This window comes from Stomoxys calcitrans, chromosome 5 (genome assembly GCF_963082655.1).
Source record: "Stomoxys calcitrans chromosome 5, idStoCalc2.1, whole genome shotgun sequence".
Taxonomy (NCBI): domain Eukaryota; kingdom Metazoa; phylum Arthropoda; class Insecta; order Diptera; family Muscidae; genus Stomoxys; species Stomoxys calcitrans.
The window spans coordinates 38,920,744-38,941,311 of NC_081556.1; the positions used below are offsets into that span (position 1 = coordinate 38,920,744).

General features: G+C 40.2%; 1 protein-coding gene across 2 annotated transcripts in view; it reads left to right on the plus strand.

Annotated features, from left to right (window-relative positions):
• Positions 1 to 20,568, plus strand: part of LOC106082416 (synaptic vesicular amine transporter) — a 112,935-nt gene that overhangs the window by 42,220 nt on the left and 50,147 nt on the right. For both annotated transcript variants that reach the window (XM_059369546.1, XM_013244913.2), the window contains exon 2: positions 4,949 to 5,585. In XM_059369546.1, the coding sequence (XP_059225529.1) occupies positions 4,967 to 5,585 (619 nt within the window). In that variant the 5' untranslated portion in view covers positions 4,949 to 4,966. The remainder of the gene's footprint in view (positions 1 to 4,948; positions 5,586 to 20,568) is intronic.

Sequence of the window (20,568 nt, forward strand, 5' to 3'; positions counted from 1 at the left end):
ATCGAACAATGAGTTTTACTTATTAGAATTTGGTCCAAATCGGAACATATTTCGACATAACTGCTATGGGACTCAAGGTATGCAATTTTCAGCGGATTATGATGAAAGGTGGTTTACATATATTCCCGAGGTGGTGGGTATCCAAAATTCGGCCCGGCCGAAGTTATTTCTGTTTTTTAATGCAATTGAATCCGCTTAAGTGAAAATCGCTTAACTGAAAATACTGCTTAAGTGAAAATACCGCTTAACTGATAATACCGCTTAACTGAAAATACCTCTTGGCTGAAATATTTTTTTTTCACCCCAAATTCCGTTTTTATTTCGAACTAAAATCGCATAAATAAAAAATACACCCCAAATTCCATTTTTATATCGAACCAAAATCGCATAAATAAAAAGTTATTTCTATGGGAAACTATCAGCAGTTTTATAAAATCGCATCATAAATAAAATTCGCAATAACATAGTTTGATATATCGCTTATGACTATATCTGACATTTAAATAGTTCTAGTGAGCATTGACTTTTTTCAACTCAAGTTATTTCATACATAATTAGAGCGTTGAAGTGAAAATTCACTTCTACTTATGCGCTTATATTGCTTAACTGGTACTTAATTGCACTTATCCGAACTGTGCTAAACTGAAAATTACGGATAAGTGAAACCAAATTGCTGTATTTGTAGTGTTTCACTTATCCGGTTTCGACTGTATATACATATATTCGAGGTGGTGGATATCAATGCCATTTTTTTAACAATTCAATTATCTACTCCCAATATAGAGACTTTGCAAAAAAGTAATAAAAGATTTCCCATGCCATTCATTAACTAGGCTTCACACGAAATCCTAACTGCAATGTTCCAATTCTAATTCGTGTTCATTAATAATTTAATTAGCTGCTTTTGACAGCCTTATAGCTTTCTAATATCATTGAAATTTCAAATTATTCTATTATTAGCATTTTTATGTTCACTGTGAAGGGAGGAGGAGGAGACCTGATTTGGTGAGCTATTGTTGGCATAGCAGCTGCGGTGTGTGTTATGATAAATATCATAAAATTATTTATTTCATGCAAATAAAATTAAACATTGTTTCGTTGCTTTATACAAATTTAGGTTTTGTTTGTTTCTCTGTCCCAATTTCGTTATTAGAAATTAGCAAAGCTAATAAAATTGTTTATTCAGTGTGATAATTGAGATTTTATGGTTTAAAGCTTGGCTAACGTAGCTGTGGGAAATAATTTCAACAAGCAAAACTAATTAACTCTTCCAGTGCGTCATACTCGTTACACAATCTCATATATTGCTAAAAACCCTACTCGTTAAAGAAATCAATTTTAACGAGTAAAAAGGCATTAAGTTCGGTCGTGTCGAATTTTGGGGTATATACGTAAACCACCTTTCGTCATAATCCCGCGAAAAATGCATTATTTTACAGCTATATCCAAATATGGTCCGATTTGGACCAAATTTGGCACGGACATTGAGTGGTCTAATAAAAACAAGTCACTGGTTAATTTTGGTTCGATATTGGTCTCTTTGGCAGCTATATCCAAATATTGACCGATCTGAACCATATAGGACAATGAAGTTGAAAAGCCTAACATAAGTCACTGTGTCAAATTTCAGCGAAATCGAATAATAAATGCGCTTTTAATGGAGCGTAGATCTTAAATCGAGAGATCGGTCTATATGGCAGCTATATCCAAAACTGGACCGTTCTTAGCTACCTTGAGGGGCCTAACACAACTCACTGTCCCAAATTTCAGTGAAATCGGACAATAAATGCGCCTTTTATGGGCCCAAACCCTTGAATCGAGAGATCGGTCTATATGGCAGCTATATCCAAATCTGGACCGATCTGGACCGAATTGAAGAATGATGTCGAAGAGCCTAACGCAACTCACTGTCCAAAATTTCGGCGAAATCGGACAATAAATGCGCATTAAAACGTTCATCGAGAGATCCGTCTATATGACAGCTATATCCAAATCTAGACCGATCTGGGCCAATTTGAAAAAGAATGTTGAAGAACCTAACGCAACTCACTGTCCCAAATTTCGGCGATATCGGACAATATATGCGCCTTTTATGGGCCCCAAAACCTTATATCGGGAGATCGGTCTATATGGCAGCTATATCCAAATCTGGACCGATATGGGCCAAATCAAAGAAAGTTGTCGAAGAGCCTAACACAACTCACAGTCTCAAATCGAAATCGAACAATAAATGCGCCCTTTATGGGCCCAAGACCTTAAATCGAGAAATCGGTCTATATGGGAGCTATATCCAAATCTGAGCCGATCTGGGCCAACTCGATGAAGGATGTCGAAGGGCCTAACACAACCCACTGCCCCAAATTTAGGCGAAACGGACAATAAATGTGCCCTATATGTCAAGCATTTTGAAGGTGGCAATCAAGATATTCAGGGCTAGGGGTATCTTTCAGATCCACACTTATAATTTTTTTTTTGCATTGGTTATCTACATTCAAAATCCTATTTCAAAACTACCACTTGGGATACCCCATTTCTAAAGATCCGCGGGTGCTCCTGTGTCTATCCCGATTTAAGGGTAGAAAGTGTGCTCTAATACCAAAGACCTTTTATTGCTGTTCTATTCTATCCTGATTGGCCTTCATATATTATTTTAAATTCCTTTTTGGGGGTAGGATAGGGGGAGGGGGTTGCCTGACACATCTTTTCTTTTTAGTACAATACATTCTCTGTCATCCTACATAACAGTTTGGTGTGGGCAGAGAGGGCCGGACCCTAAAGACATTTTATTTGAATCCCTTATTGTCGCGATCTAAACGCCCTGCTAAACGGCAGGACAACAGGGCAACTCTATTGACATACCCCTATCATGACGGTCTAATATGCCCAGATGGAAGGGTTTTGGGGCGGCCCCCTTGGCAATTACACCCAATTTTTAATATTCGATAATCATATCCGTACTCTACTCTCGCATACCTTTCATTGGAGTCCCATATGGTCCCGTTCGTTCCACTTTTGACTTTGGGTGGTACTTTTGATGCGATTTTAGGCTTGAGGCAGCGCCAATTTCAAATGTCATATTCATATTCTCCTCCCACATACCTTTCATTTGAGTGCCTTTTTTCCTGATCGGTCCACTTTGATTTTGGGAGGTTTAGGGCTTGGAACGACTGCCAAGATACTTGAATCCAATTTTTAATATCAATTTCATACTATACTTTCAAATACCTTTCATTGGTGTCGTTTATAGTCCTGATTGGTCCGATTTTTATTTTTTGGCGGCACTATTGGGGGACGCCCTACGTATTTGAATCCAATTTTCGACACCACATTCGTATTCTACTCCCGAAAGCCTCTCAGTTGAGTCCCATATTGTCCCGATCGGTCCACCTTGATTTTTGGCGGTATTTTTGGGGTGGTTTTGGGCTTGGGACGGTACGCTAGATACTTGAACCAAACTTTAAATATCATATTCCACTCTTAAATACCTTTCATTTGAGTCCCTTATTGTCATAATCGGTAAATATGTTCTGCTGTGGGGTTTTGTGGGGGTGGGGAGGACCAAGAAATATATTTTTTTTCTCTGATTTGTACTTTAATTTTATATACCTTTAATTTGATAACCATGTTGGTGTCTAAAGCGATAAAAGTGTACTGTTGGATGGTGTTTTGGGGGTGGGGGACCCCCCAACACTTAGTGTGACATATTAATGCCAAGTTCGTACTCTACTCTTAAATACCTTTCATCCGAGACCCATATTGTCCCAGTCGGTAAACAAGTCCGTTCGGGTGGGTTTTGAGAGGGGGCGTCCCCCCAGGTCATCTAAGACCCCAAATTTGTGTACCCACTTCGTGTTTTTGGGGTACCATTAGGTGGCATACAAAATTAAGCTTAAATCGGTGCACCCATCCCCGAGATCTGGCGTTTTTTGTGACATTTTAATGCCAAGTTCGTACTCTACTCTTAAATACCTTTCATTCGAGACCCATATTGTCCCAGTCGGTAAACATGTCCGTTCGGGTGGGTTTTAAGATGGGGCGTCCCCCCAGGTCATCTAAGACCCCATATTTGTGTACCCACTTCGTGTTTTTGGGCGTACCATGAGGTGGCATTCAAAATTAAGCTTAAATCGGTGCACCCATCCCCGAGATCTGGCGTTTTTGAAAATGAAGGTGCGGGGAAAGGTCCCCCTTCTAATATATAAAAAAATGTAGTACCCTATTTTCACCGGGGGCTCAAACTCTACCCTCTGTGAAAATTTCATGAAAATTGATTCAGCAGTTTTTGAGTCTATACGGAACAGCCAAACAAACTAACAAGCAAAGCGCAATAATTTCATTTTTATATAAAAGTTTTTATCAAAATTTCATTTCCAAAGGAAATTTTGTCAAAATTCCATTACTATAGGAAATTTTGTCAAAATTCCATTTCCATAGGAAATTTTGTTAAAATTCCATTTCTATAGGAAATTTTGTCAAAATTCCATTTCTATAGAAAATTTTTTCAACATTTTATTTCCCTGGAATACTTTTCTTGTGCTATGGGATTTTTTCCATCTATTCAATTTTTATTTTTCGCTTCCTATGCCGTTACTTTTTACTGCTCTTGCTCCGTTTTGTTTTTTGTCATTCCTATCTTCTCCATTCCCATTTTCTTTCTTTCCGTTTAAGCTTATTTTAAGATTTATTTTTTTTTTTGCTGCTGGTTCTTTTCCTTAATAGGATTATTTAAGGGTATTAAAATGTAATCAAATTAACGTTTGGCAACAAATCCACCCGCACAGAAACATATGCGCATTTTGCTGTAGTTATGACCCCAAAAAGTTCATGTTTAATTAAATCTTGATTTCCTTCTTTGCAGTCAAGTGCTTAATTTAAATCTTTTTCTCTCTCTCTCTCTCTCTCTCTCTCTCTCTCTCTCACTCCCTTTGCGTCTCTCTCAAACCCTCAGTAACAATTCCATAACGCAATGCAATCGACTGAAGCCGGTGGTGGTGGCGAACTAAGACAACAACAGCATCATCATCAGCAGCAGCATAAATCATCTTCCAATTCAAAAGCTGGCCTCAACGAAACGACAACATCCTTCACTACCAATACACCGAACTCAACAGCACTCAACAACGACACACCGAGTAAGAATCCCTTCAAACAACATCTACAGATACAGCAATCACAACAGCAACAGCAGCAGCACCATCAACAACATCATACTCAGCCGCAACAGCAACAGCAGCAGCAACAACAATCTCAGAATGGCACCAACTCCTCGGACACACTCAATGGAGCCGAACGTGGCAGCAACTATGGCGGAATATTGGGGGTGGGAGCAACAACGCCTTCAGATCCAACGGCGGCTAATGCGAAAATGACCTCACCTTCTGGTGGAGAGGGAGGAAGGCCTGGGGGCGGTGGTGCAGGACCACCTATACCACCGCCAGATCATTATCGACAAGAAAATTATCGAGCTGCCGGGTCCTGGGCCGCCTTTAAGAATTGGCTAATCGGATGGCGTGGTTCCAGTCGCTTGGTGCTAATCATTGTTGCCATTGCCCTGCTGCTGGACAATATGTTGCTGACAACCGTGGGTAAGTCCATATTTCTCAGTTATTCGCATACATGGTTTTGAGTGCCTTTCTGAATACTAAACCTGCATTAACCCAATGACGACGAATGGATAGAAAAAGACTCAAGAATAAAGCTGTTTAAGAAAAATTCCAGCTCAAGTTAGGAAAGAGGTATGCTTATGAAATTTGGATTGAAGTAAAATTGACGAGTGAAACTTGTTAAGAAAAATTTTCCCATCACATAAGGTCACGTTTTGGAGGGCAATTGGCATGTCAAAAGTCGGCAATTTTTTATATCCAAAAAATCAATCAACATTTTTTAATTTATGGCGATAATCCTACTATTTTTGACAGCTGGTCCGATTTCATGTCGAAGTCATTAAAATCCACTTTTCTTCGGTAAATGGTCATAGTGGCTCAGGAAATAAGAAAACACTTTTTTTTCCAAAAATTATATTAAAACAAGTAAAAGCATGCTGAGTTCGGCCGGGCCGAATCTTATATACCCTCCACCATGGATCGCATTTGTCGAGCTCTTGCCATGGTATCTCTTTTTAGGCAAACAAAGGATAAAAGAAAATAATTGCTATGTTATTGGAACAATATCAAGTTATGGTTCATTTCGGAGCAGAATTGCGCACTTTAGGGGCTGAAGAAATAAAATTGGGATATCGGTTTATGGGGGAGCTGCATTAGTCTATAAAACGATTCTTGCCATTTTCGACACGTATGTTAAAGGTCATAAGAAAAGCCGTTGTACAAAATTTCAGCCAAATCGTATAATAATTGCGCCCTCTAGTGGTTCATGAAGTCAAGACCCCAGATCGGTTTATATGACAGCTATATCAGGTTATGGACCGATTTGAACTATTCTTAGCACAGTTGTTGATAGTCATAACAAAACACCTCATGCGAAATTTCAGCCAAATCGGATAATAATTGCGCCCTCTAGTGGTTCAAGAAGTCAAGACCCCAGATCGGTTTATATGACAGCTATATCAGGTAATGGACCGATTTGCACCACACTCAACACAGTTGTTGAAAGTCATAACAAAACAACTTATGCAAAATTTCAGCCAAATCGGATAATAATTGCGTCCTCTAGTGGCTCAAGAAGTCAAGACCACAGATCGTTTTATATGGCAGCTATATCAGGTAATGGACCGATTTGCACCATACTCAACACAGTTGTTGAAAGTCATAACAAAACACCTCATGCGAAATTTCAGCCAAATCGGATAATAATTGCGCCCTCTAGTGGTTCAAGAAGTCAAGACCCCAGATCGGTTTATATGACAGCTATATCAGGTTATGGACCGATTTGAACTATTCTTAGCACAGTTGTTGATAGTCATAACAAAACACCTCATGCGAAATTTCAGCCAAATCGGATAATAATTGCGCCCTCTAGTGGTTCAAGAAGTCAAGACCCCAGATCGGTTTATATGACAGCTATATCAGGTTATGGACCGATTTGAACTATTCTTAGCACAGTTGTTGATAGTCATAACAAAACACCTCATGCGAAATTTCAGCCAAATCGGATAATAATTGCGCCCTATAGTGGTTCAAGAAGTCAAGACCCCAGATCGGTTTATATGGCAGCTATATCAGGTTATGGACCGATTTGAACTATTCTTAGCACAGTTGTTGATAGTCATAACAAAACACCTCATGCGAAATTTCAGCCAAATCGGATAATAATTGCGCCCTCTAGTGGTTCAAGAAGTCAAGACCCCAGATCGGTTTATATGACAGCTATATCAGGTTATGGACCGATTTGAACTATTCTTAGCACAGTTGTTGATAGTCATAACAAAACACCTCATGCGAAATTTCAGCCAAATCGGATAATAATTGCGCCCTATAGTGGTTCAAGAAGTCAAGACCCCAGATCGGTTTATATGGCAGCTATATCAGGTTATGGACCGATTTGAACTATTCTTAGCACAGTTGTTGATAGTCATAACAAAACACCTCATGCGAAATTTCAGCCAAATCGGATAATAATTGCGCCCTATAGTGGTTCAAGAAGTCAAGACCCCAGATCGGTTTATATGGCAGCTATATCAGGTTATGGACCGATTTGAAGTATTCTTACCACAGTTGTTGGAAGTCATAACAAAACACCTCATGCAAAATTTCAGCCAAATCGGATAATAATTGCGTCCTCTAGTGGCTCAAGAAGTCAAGACCCCAGATCGTTTTATATGGCAGCTATATCAGGTAATGGACCGATTTGCACCATACTCAACACAGTTGTTGGAAGTCATAACAAAACACCTCATACAAAATTTCAGCCAAAACGGATAAGAATTGTGCCCTCTAGCGGCTCAAAAAGTCAAGACCCCAGATTGTTTTATATGGCAGCTATATCAGGTTATGGACCGATTTGCACCATACTCAACACAGTTATTGGAAGTCATAATAAAACACCTCATACAAAATTTCACCCAAATCGGATAAGAATTGTGCCCTCTAGCGGCTCAAAAAGTCAAGATCCCAGATCGGTTTATATGGCAGCTATATCAAAACGTGAACTGATATAGCCCATTTACAATCCCAACCGACCTACACTAATGAACAGTATTTTTGCAAAATTTCAAGTGGCTAGCTTAACTCCTTCGAAAGTTAGCGTGCTTTCGACAGGCAGACGGACATGGCTAGTTCGACTTAAAATGTCATGACGATCAGGAATATATATACTTTATGGGGTCTTAGATGAATATTTCGAGGAGTTACAAACAGAATGACGACATTAGTATACCTCCATTCTATGGTGGAGGGTATTAAAAAACTACTACACTAATATAAATGCTCTAAATAGTGAATATATGATATTTCATTAAAATCGGACTAGGGAATCGAGAGTCAGACGTTAATGGGTTAACCTAGCTGAATAATACGAAGGCAGCAGAAGCTGATGGGTTGCTAGCCAAGATGTTTAAACTTGTCATTGCAGAATCACTGATATGCTCCCAAATCATTTCATCGTATGGTCTATGGTTAGAAGTCGATTTAAAGTCTTGGCCCAAGAAGTCAAATCCGGTGATCGGTTTGTATGGGGGCTACATTAATTTATAGACCGATTCACTGTTATTTAAAGTCGTAGCGAAAGTCCTCGTGCCAAATTTCAGCCAAATTGGATGAAAATTGAGCCCTCTTGGAGTTTAAGAAATCAAATCCGGAAATAGGTTTATATGGGGGCAAAAAAATGCAAATTTTGCCCATGAACATTCCACTAAGGAACAGGGGCAAACTTCTTACATATCAATGAGTGCAGTCAGATTCAAGTTTAAGCTCAATGATAAGGGGCCTCCCTTTTATAGTCGAGTCCGAACGGCGTGCCGCAGTGCGACTCCTCTTTGGAGAGAAGTTTTACATGGCATAGAACCTCACAAATGTTGCCAGCATTATGAGGGGAAAACCACAGCTGAAAAATTGTTTTTTCTGATGGTCTCGCCAGGATTCGAACCCAGGCGTTCAGCGTCATAGGCGGACATGCTAACCTCTGCGCTACGGAGGCTATATCAGTATATTAACCGATAAGGATCATACTTGGCATGGACGCTGGAAGTCAAAGCAGAAGTCCTTGTGTCAAACTTCAGCCAAATCAGGAGAAAACTGAGGCCTCTGGGAGCACAAGCAATTAAATCCTGTAATCGGTTTATAAGGGGGCTATATAAATATATAGGCCGATTCGGATCATACTTGGCATGGATGTTGAAATTTATAGCAGGTATCTTTGTGCCAAATTTCAGCCAAATTATTGGTTGCCCAAAAAGTAATTGCGGATTTTTCATATAGTCGGCGTTAAAAATTTTTTTCACAGCTTGTGACTCTGTAATTGCATTCTTTCTTCTGTCAGTTATCAGCTGTTACTTTTAGCTTGCTTTAAAAAAAAGTGTAAAAAAATGTATATTTGATTAAAGTTCATTCTAAGTTTTATAAAAAATGCATTTACTTTCTTTTAAAAAATCCGCAATTACTTTTTGGGCAACCCAATAGATGAAAATTGAATCTCTTGGGTCTCCAGATGTCGGTATCAGTTTGTATGGGGGCTATATCTGTTTATAGACCGATTTAAATCATACTCGGCACTGACATTGGAAGTCAGAACCCAAGTTCTTGTGTCAAATTTCAGCCAAATCGGATGAAAACTTAGGTTTTTAGGAGCTCAAGAAGTCAAAACTGGGGATCGGTTTATATGGGAGCTATATCCAAATTTGAGCCGATATGGATTGCCCACTGGCAATCTCCAATGACCTAAATCAATAAGAAATAGCTGTGCAAAGTTTGATACGGGTAGACGAACGGACCGACGGACATGGCAGAATGTCGAGACAACCAAGGATATAAAAAGGGTGCACCAGAGAAATTTACTTAGTTGAAACAACTCCAGAGCGGTGAGTTCGATGGGAAAGGGGTTGAGAGAGGGCGCATCTGGAAGGGTAAGTCCCCAAGTTTGTTGCTCTCTTCACTAAGTTGTCATCATAATCTAGCCTCTAGTAAGCAGCAGCCCTTCGCCGTTCTGGTCCTTATTTTTATACCCACCACCATAGGATGGGGGCGTACTAATTAAGTCATTCCATTTTTATACCCTGCCACAGTGGTGGTGGTACAGGGTATTAGATTTGTGCTTTTTTTTGCAACGCTAAGAAGGAGAAGAGCTAGACCCATCGATAAGTATACGGATCGGCTTAGTATCCCTTCCTGATTCGATTTAGCTATGTCCGTCTGTTCGTCTGTATGTCTGTCCATATATTCTTGTAATCAAGGTACAGGTCCAATTTGTTGTCCGATTTTCACAAAATTTTGCAAAGTGTCTTGTTTGGTCCAAGGACGAAAGCTATTGATTTTGAAAAAATCGGTCCGGATTTAGATATAACTCCAATATATATCTTTCATCCGACGTGCCCTTTTAGAAGCCATAATTTTGGTTCGATCCTTACAACATTTGGCACGAAGTGTTTCTTCTTAACGACCCAAAATGCTTGCAAAATTTTACTGAAATCGGTCCAGATTTATATATAGCTCCCATGTATATCTTTCATCCGATATGCCCTTATAAAGCAGTCCCATCCTTACAAAATTTGGCATGGAGCGTTTTATTCAACGTTCTCCTATGTGTGCAAAGTTGACCTTTCCCTACTGGATAACACCTCCAAATAGTCATCTAAGACCCCATATTCTCATCGTCTCGACGTTCTGACTCGATCGATCCATATCCGTCCGCCTGTCGAAATCACGACAGCGGTCAAACGTGTAGAGCTAGCCGCTTGAACTTTTGCACGAATACTTAATAATGACCTAGGTCGTTGGGGATTGCAAATGGACCATATCGGTTCAGTTTTGGATATAGCTCCCATATAAACCGATCTCCCGATTTAAATTTTTGAGCCCTAACAACCCGCAATTTTTGTCCGATTTGGCTGAAATTTTGCATGTAGTGTTCTGTTATGACTTGCAATAACTGTGTCTAGTATGATCTAAATCGGTCTATAACCTGATATAGCTCCCATATAAACCGATCTCCCGATTTGACTTATTAAGCCCCTGGAAGCCGCAATTTTTGTCTGATTTGGTTGAAATTTTGCATGTAGTGTTCTGTTATGACTTGCAACAACTGTGTATTGTATGATCTAAATCGGTCTATAACCTGATATAGCTCCCATATAAACCGATCTCCCGATTTGACTTATTGAGCCCCTGGAAGCCGCAATTTTTGTCTGATTTGGCTGAAATTTTGCATGTAGTTTTCTGTTATGACTTGCAACAACTGTGTCTAGTATGATTTAAATCGGTCTATAGCCTGATATAGCTCCTCTATAAACCGATTTCCCGATTTGACTTATTAAGCCCCTGGAAGCCGCAATTTTTGTCTGATTTGGCTGACATTTTGCACGTGGTGTTCTGTTATGACTTTCAATAACTGCGTCAACTACCAAATCGGTCAAGAACCTGATATAGCCCCCCTATAAACCAATCTCCCGAGTTGACTTCTTGAGTCCTCACAAGCCGTAATTTTTATCCGATTAGACTGACATTTTGCATGCGAAGTTTTGTTGCGACTTCCAACAACTGAGCCAAATACGACCAAAATCAGTCTATGACCTGATCTTTCTCCCATGTAAACCTGTCTCTCGATCATTCTTGTTCGATTCCTAGAAGCTTCAATTTTTGCTGATTTGTATATATTTTTATCGGAATCCATGGTGGTGGGTTCCCAAGATTCGGCCTGGCCGAACTTGGCACGCTTTTACTTGTTTTAAGCTAACACAAAGGCCTCAAGTGTATGGGAATTTAAAAATATATACCTCAAACTTGTCTTTTACCAACTCCAAATGATGACAAAGAAGCCAAACTACTTGACCAACAACTTGTTGAAGCTTAAATGCACCGTCTAAGTAGTTGGAAAAATAATAGAAAAAGATTCACAAAAAGGAAACGGAAATCACTACAAAGTTTTATGAAAGAAAACTGAACGCTATTTCAAAGGAAGATGGAAACGGAAGAAAAAAAGAGAAGAAAAAAAATCGGCTAGCAATAAATCCTTAAGGAAAACTAAGAATGTGTCGTGCCACCGTATTCTTCTCTCAAAGAAAAAAACTCTTTCCCTTCCCTTATGCGAAATAAAGAAAATGTTCGCATTTACTTAGTTAAGGGAAATCCATCACCCAAGTAAAATAAACTTTTACCTTAAGTGGCCACATTAAAGATAAATCTAACATTAACATTTTGAGATATTCTTTTGACTTTTGCAGGATTTCTGCAGGACTTCTGCACTCAACTATGGCAATCTTGAGGAGTAGGAGAATGAGAATAAGTCGAACTAACTTTTATTGTATAGAAGTTCAAGTGTGAAATGTCTTGTTAAACATTTACTTTGATGGCCCTATGCACCTTCGCATTCTTCTTGTCACAGCAGCAACAGACCGACAGACAGACAATAGGTAATGGCTTACCTCATGATAAAGGAAACAGGAAAAAATGCTTTGCTTATAGCATAGCAAGCATAAGGGTAGTTTACCTTACATTTCACCATATCTCAGCGTAAATGTTTTTTCTTCTTGAAATTGAAAGCTATGTCCTTTAAGTATATTTTATTCCCTTTTTTCCTTGCCACATTATGTTGCAAATGTTATTCATGTTTCTTTTATGGAGATGCCATCATGATACGTGTGAATTTGATTTTTTTCTTTTATCCCTTACGTTGGCATTTGAAACAAACACCAACTACTTCCCTTAATGGGGGAAATTAATTTCATTTGATTTTTAACACTGAATGATTTCTTGGTGAATAGTAAAGTGGTGTTATCCTAGAGAGATTCTTTTTGTATAATAAAGCAATAAATATTTCTTGTCTAAAAAGGAAGGTAAGGAATGTTGTAAATCTCTTGATATCATATGTCGATCTGTTGAAGAAATCTTGGGGAAAATGAGGCCAGGAAAAACCATCAGGTGATTTATATGATTAAAGTAGTAGTAGTCGTTAATGAAAAACCACTGGTGTCATTCGTTTCGGTTACGGCGGTGCCGAGGTAGATAAAGTTACTGACTATCTCAAAGTTGTGGTTCCCAACTTTCTCCATTTTCTTTATCTGCTCGGTTGTGCAAGGCTTTTTTGGAGTTGAAACCATCCATTTTGTCTTATCTCCATTTACTGCCAGACCCATTTTCACTGACTCTCTTTCGATTCTTTTTAAAGGCTGCAGTTGCTACTTCCGGTGACCTACCTATGATATCGATATCGTCGGCATAGGCAAGTAGCATGTGCTCTCTTGTGATTAGTGTGCCATATCTATTCACTTCTGCATCTCGTATAATCTTCTCCAGCAGGATATTAAAGAGATCACACGATAGGCTGTCTCCTTGTCTGAAACCTCGTTTGGTATTAAATGGTTCGGAGAGATTCTTTCCTTTTCTTACTGAGGAACGCGTATCAGCATCCTGCAGAGTCTTATTAATTTTGCAGGGATACAAAACTTAGACATGGCTTGAAATACCCTTGAACGTAAAGGAGTATCGAAGGCGGCTTTGCAGTCAACAAAGAGATGGTAGGTGTTAATTTGTCCTTCTCGGGTCTTTTCCAGGATTTGGCACAGTGTGAATATCTGGTCTAGGGTGGATTTACCTGGTCTAAAGCCGCATTGATAGGGCCCAATTATCTCATTGACTCTAGGTTTTAATCTTTCACACAGTACGCTCGAGAGTATCTTGTATGCGATGGGGACGAGACTTATTCCTCTGTAGTTGTATGTATGTATGCGTTCTTCTAGCCAGATGGCGCAGATAAGCTGATGCATAGGCCTCCGGTGTTAAATAGTTCAGCGGGTAACCCGTCGGCTCCTGTTGCCTTGTTGTTCTTTAGTCGGGTTACTGCTACTTGGACCTCATTCTGACTACGAGGTAAACATTCTATACCATCATCAGGGATTGGTTCTGCGGTATCCTCTTCGCCGCCAACATCGGACACTAGCAGTTGGGTAAAATCTTCTTTTCATATCCTCAGCATGTTGTCTGTGTCAGTTACCAGATTTCCTTCTTTGTCTCTGCAGGAGGATGTGCCTGCACCAAAGCCATCGTCCGACTGGTGTTTAATTCTTTGATAGAATTGCCAGGCTTCATTCTGACTCCTGTACATCTCAATTCGCTCACACTCACGTCTTTCCATTTTCTTTTTCTTTCTGCGGAATATTCTGACTTCTGTACATCTCAATTCGCTCACACTCACGTCTTTCCATTTCCTTTTTCTTCCTGCGGAATAGACGTTTCTCCTCTCTCCTTTTCTCCCGATACCTCTCCTTCATCTGGCGCGTTGCTCCTGATTGCAGGGTTGCTCTATATGCCGCATTCTTGGCTTCAGTAGCATCTCGACACTTTTGGTCGTACCATGGGTTTTTTGGAGGAGGCTTTCGGTACCCAAGTACGGATTTCGTGGCATTTTCCATGGAGCGGGCAATAGTTTACCACTGCGTCACTATATCATCGGAACAAGGAGTGCTTTCATCAAGCAGTTGGGTCAGTCGAGTGGAGTATGCCGCTGCCATTTGTTGTGTTTGCAGCTTTTCAATGTCCAGCATCCGTGCAGTGTCAGATCGTACTTTCCTCACCATGTTCATACGGGTGCGAACCTTTGCTGCAACAAGGTAATGATCCGAATCTATATTCGCTCCACGGATCGATCATTCATCTAACACGCTGGATGAATGCCTTCCATCTATCACAACGTGATCAATTTGGTTTCTCGTGTTTTGATCGGGTGACAGCCATGTGGCTTTATGAATATTTTTATGTTGAAATCTGGTGCTACTAACTACCATGTTTTTTGCCGCGGGGAAATCTATCAGCCTCAACCCATTACTGGACATTATCTCGTGGAGGCTAAACTTTCCGACTGTTGGACCAAAAATGTCTTCCTTCCCTATTTTCGTATTAAAATCTCCCAGAGCGATTTTAATATCATGGGCGAGGCAGCGGTCATATTCTCTCTCTAGGCGCTCGTTGAAAATATCCTTGGTCTTGGGTCGTCAACGTTGGGGTGGTCCGTTTTTACTATTCCTCCACCGCATGGGTTTTGTGGGATTGCACATGTATCCCTCGTTGTGGCGAGCTGCTTGCTCCAAGATCCGATGCTCGCCTCCAGCCGCCCCTAACCTGGGAACAGAGGCTGATGTTGGCCATTGGTTATTTGAAGGCGCCAATAACTCGCCTTGTCATCTCGAGTATCATTGGCACTCAGTATTTAATTAAGAGCCAGTGCCACCTGACTCCTCACTGAAACTCTCCTCTCGAAAATCGCTGACTGCCCGCGGCCGCATTTGCAACTACTCCGCATAAAAAACGGAGCTTTCCACCATCCGCAACCTGTGGACGCGCCCGGTAGCTTTTCCGTGATAACGATGGGCACCACGCAAGTCGGAGCTAAAAGTTTCAGCCTGTGTGGTGCTCATAGTCAGCCCGTATCGGCCGGGAATGAAAAGCAGTAAGGAAGGGCAAAAGTCGGGTGGTGCCGACTGTACACTTCACCTACCCTTTAAGTACAATGTGGGAGCTATATCCAATTCTGAACCAATTTTAATGGACCTCGGTCAGCAAATATGTTAAAACTGTAATAACTACGGTTGACAAATGACAACATTATTGCAATTTCCCCCAAAATCTGGCGAACATATATATGGGAGCTAGATCTAATTCTGAACCGATTTCGAGCAAACTTCTCAGATAATGTGAAAGATGTCGAGGAAAGCGATATGCTAAATTTTTGGATGGGTCAATAAATGAGCTTGCTGTGGCTCTAGAAGTTAAAATCGGGTGATATACATATATGACAGCTATATATAAATCTGAACCGATTTCTATAGAATTCAGCTATAATGTCGAGAAGCAAGAGAAAATCCTTCCTGCCATATTTCGACAGAATCGATTAACAAATGGCCGTTAGTTTGTAATATTACTGCAAATCGGACGAGAATATATATATGAGAGCTATGTCTAAATCTAAACTGATTTCGAGCAAACTTTATAGATATTGTGGAAGTCCTCGAATGAAGCGTTATACAAAATTTTGGGAAGATTGGTCAATAAATGCGCATGCTTCGGCTCTAGGAGTGAAAATTGGGCGATATGTATATATGAGAGCTATATCTAAATCTGAACCGATTTCCATGAAATCCACCAGTAATGTTGAGAGTCACTAGAAAATCCATCCTGCCAAATTTCGAGAGAATCGGTTAACAAATGACCATTTTATTGCATTATTACTGCGAATCGGATGAATATATATATGTGGGAGCTATATCCAAATCTGAACCGATTTTTTCCAATTTTAGTAGGCTTCGTCTCGAGACTAAAAAAACACTCCCATACCAAATTTCGAGACAATCGGTTAACAAATGAACATTTTATTGCAGTATTACTGCATATAGGGCGAAAATATATATGGGAGCTATATCCAACTCTGAACCGATTTTTTCTAATTTCAATAGGCTTCGTCTCGAGGCTGAAAAACACTCTCATACCAAATTTCGAGACAATCGGTTAACAAATGACCATTTTATTGCAGTATTACTGCATATCGAGCGAAAATATATATTGGAGCTATATCCAACTCTGAACCGATTTTTTCCAATTTCAGTAGGCTTCGTCTCGAGGCTGAAAAACACTCCCATACCAAATTTCGAGACAATTGGTTAACTAATGACCATTTTATTGCAGTATTGCTGCAAATCGGACGAACATATATATGGAAGCTATATCCAAATCTGAACTGATTTTTTTCAATTTCAATAGGCTTTGTCTCGAGGCTGAAAAACACTCCCATACCAAATTTAGAGACAATCGGTTAACAAATGACCATTTTATTGTAGTATTACTGCATATCTGGCGAAAATATATATGGGAGCTATATCCAGCTCCGAACCGATTTTTTCCAATTTCAATAGGCTTCGTCTCTAAGCCGAAAGATACGCCCATACCAAATTTGAAGACGATCGGATGAAAATTGCGACCTGTAGTTTGTACACAAATTAACACGGACAGACGGACAGAAAGACAGACAGACAGACGGACGGACAGACAGACGGACAGACGGACAGACAGACAGACATACCTAAATCGAACCAGAAAGTGATTCTGAGTCGATCGGTATACTTATCAATGGGTCTATCTCTCTTCCTTTTGGGTGTTACAAACTAATTCACTAAGTTATAATACCCTGTACCACAGTAGTGATGTAGGGTATAATTAATTTTTTTTTTTAAACGTTCACCATAAGACTGGGGTTGTACGAAATTGTACGCATTCGATTTGGCTTATATTTAGCATATTTAGTTCTCTAATGTCTCCCGGTATTAAAGGAAATAAATCGTCCAGAGAACTTCTTAAACACGATTACCATGGTGGTCCTGATATATCTCAGCCTAGATGAAGCCTTTATTCTAGTCTATCCCAATCTGTTGTCCTTACTCCTCATCCATTCCTCCAACAATCATTCGCAAGCCATTATTCATTGCCATCCATTCAATTAATTAATGGCCTTTATCAATTTAAGTGAAATGCTAAGGCAAATTTGCCCTTCTCCATAAACACCTTCTTTGTTAGAGGGGTTTTTATATTGTATCCTTCCCCCCATTTCATCATACTATAAACTTCTGCCCCCATTAACTTACTTGGCTTGTTAACTGTCAATTTATTTGCCTTTCTTTTTCACATTTGTGTACTTAACAAGTGGTAGGGACGGACGCCCAAGCGTCCACAACATACTCTTTATTCATATCAATAGCCATTATGGCTTGAAGGATGTCCTGTCCACACAAAGACACACACACACATTCAACTTCCACAATGCTTATGAAGCCAGAACTAATCAAAGTTTAAGTGCCACTTGTCTGCCACATGCAAACATGCCACAAGTGATGTTGCTGGTTAATAGTTTCAAGTAGAGCTGTGGTCGGTGGTCAGCAACTACAAGTGGGGGGGGGGGGGGGGGGAGAAGGATGGAAAGAAATTGGAAATGATGCTTTTGCCTATTAGTGAAAAAAAAATCAATTAAAACAAGTAGAAACGTTTTAAGTTCGGAAGGGCCGAACTTTAACCAAATCGGACAAAAATTGTGGCTTCTATGGGCTCGAGAAGTCAAATCGGGCGATCGGTTTATATGGGAGCTGTATCAGGTTACAGACCGATTTGAACCGTAATTGTCACAATTGTTGGAAGTTGTAACAGAACACTATCTGCAAAATTTTAGCCAAACCGGGCAACATTTGCGGCTTCCAGGGGCTCAAGAAGTCAAATCTGGAGAACAGGTTTATATGGGAGCTATATCAGGTTATAGACTGATTTGAAGCGCAATTGTCACAGTTGTTGAAAATCATAGCAGAACACTATCCGCAAAATTTCAGCCAAATCGGTAAAAATTTGCGGCTTCCAAGGGCCTAAGAAGTCAAATCGGGAGATTGGTTTATATGGGAGCTACATCAAGTTTTAGACCGATATGGACCGTACTTGGCTCCATTGTTGGAAGTAATAACAGAACACCATCTGCAAAATTTTAGCCAAATCGGACAAAAATTTGCGACTTTCAGGGGCTCAAGCAGTCAAACCGGTAGATCGGTTCATATGGGGGCTATATCCAAATTTGAACCGATATGGCTCATTTGCAATCCCCAATGGCCTACATCAATGTTGTTGTTGTTGTAGCCACATTTTCATGTGGAGTTGGCGATCCTCGTCAAGCTTCTGTAGGTGAGCAAGATCGTTCCGGTCCAAAGGAGCGATAGCCGCGGTACCAGGGTGACCATTGGATATTTAAAGGCGCCAATAATTCGCCTTGTCATATCGAGCACCATAGGCACTCAGTATTTGTGCAAGATCCCGTGCCACCCGACCTCTGCCTGAGACTCACCGCTCGATACCGCTGATTTCCCGCGACTACCCTTGTAGCTACTCTGTATGAAGCATTCTACAATCCGCAACCTGTGGACTCGCCCGGTAGCTCGCAGGTAAGCTTCTCGTGACAGCAATGACCATCACTCAGATCGGACCTCAATGTTCCAGCCTGTGTGGTGCTCACAGCTTTCCCGTGCCGGGACCTATATCAATAATATGTCTCTGTGCAAAATTTCAAGCGGCCAGCCTTATGCGTTCGACCGCTATCGTGATTTCAATAGACGGATGGACATGACTAGATCAACTTAGAATGTAGAGACTATCAAGAATATAAAGGGTGATTTTTTAAGAGCCATAAAACGGTCCATATAATTTATTATGTGAAGATAATTTCATGCAAATCTTGACCTTAACTGCACCTCAAATGGTCCATCCGCTTAGTCCAATTTTGACATACACTTCCCAACATTTCGGCTGGTATCTCACGAATAAATGCTTCATTGCTATGCTCCAATGCGTAAATTGAAGCGGGCTTGTCTGTATAAACATGAGTTTTAACATAACCCCACAAAAATAATCTTAAGACGTTCAATCGCACGATCTAAGCGGTCAATTGTCCGGCCCCGAACGTAAAATAAAATGTTCACCGAACTCACCTCTCAATGAGGCCATTGTTACGCGTGCTGTGTGACATGTGGCACCGTCCTGTTGAAATCACCTGTCATGCAAGGCAAGCTCTTGCATTTTGGGCAAAAAACAGTTGGATATCATCTCACGATAGCGCTCACCATTTATAGTTACATTACGATTCGCATCATCTTCGAAGACGTACGGTCCAATGATGCCACCAGCCCATAAACCGCACCAAACTGTGACTTTTTCTGTATACATTGGTAGCTCATGCTATGCTTTTGGCATTGCATTGACCAGTCCCGAACGTGAAATAAAATGTTCACCGAACTCACCTCTCAATGAGGCCATTGTTACGCGTGCTGTGTAACATGTGGCACCTTCCTGTTGAAATCACATGTCCTGCAAGTTAAGCTCTTGCATTTTGAGCAAAAAAAAAACGTTGAATATCATCTCACGATAGCGCTCGTCATTCATAGTACCATTACGATTCGCATCACCTTTGAAGAAGTACGGTCCAATGATGCTACCAGCCCATAGACCGCATCAAACTTTGACTTTTTCTGGATACATTGGTACATCTGCAATGCTTCTGGCTAATATTCACTCTAAAATCGACAATTTTGCTAATTTACGTACCCATTGAGCCAAAAATGAGTTTAGTCGCTGAATGGAAGAAGCGCGCGATGAACTTTCTTAACAAAGCCCGCATTTTGATAATAAAATTGCATAATTTATAAGCGTTGTTCGTTTGTAAGACGATTCATGGTTAAATTAAAGACCAAGCTGAAGATGTTTGACAGTGAAACAAAACACAAATCGTGCGTGAACTGTTTAAACCAGTGTTGCCAAAATGAAAATAACTAAAAAATCACTCTTAAGTATCCAGAATGGAACAGTAACCGTCTCATTCTTCTTCTTCATCAAGCTGGACTACTTCAGGCTGAGCGCAACTTGATGGCAGAGTTCGGATTGTAGACCACAA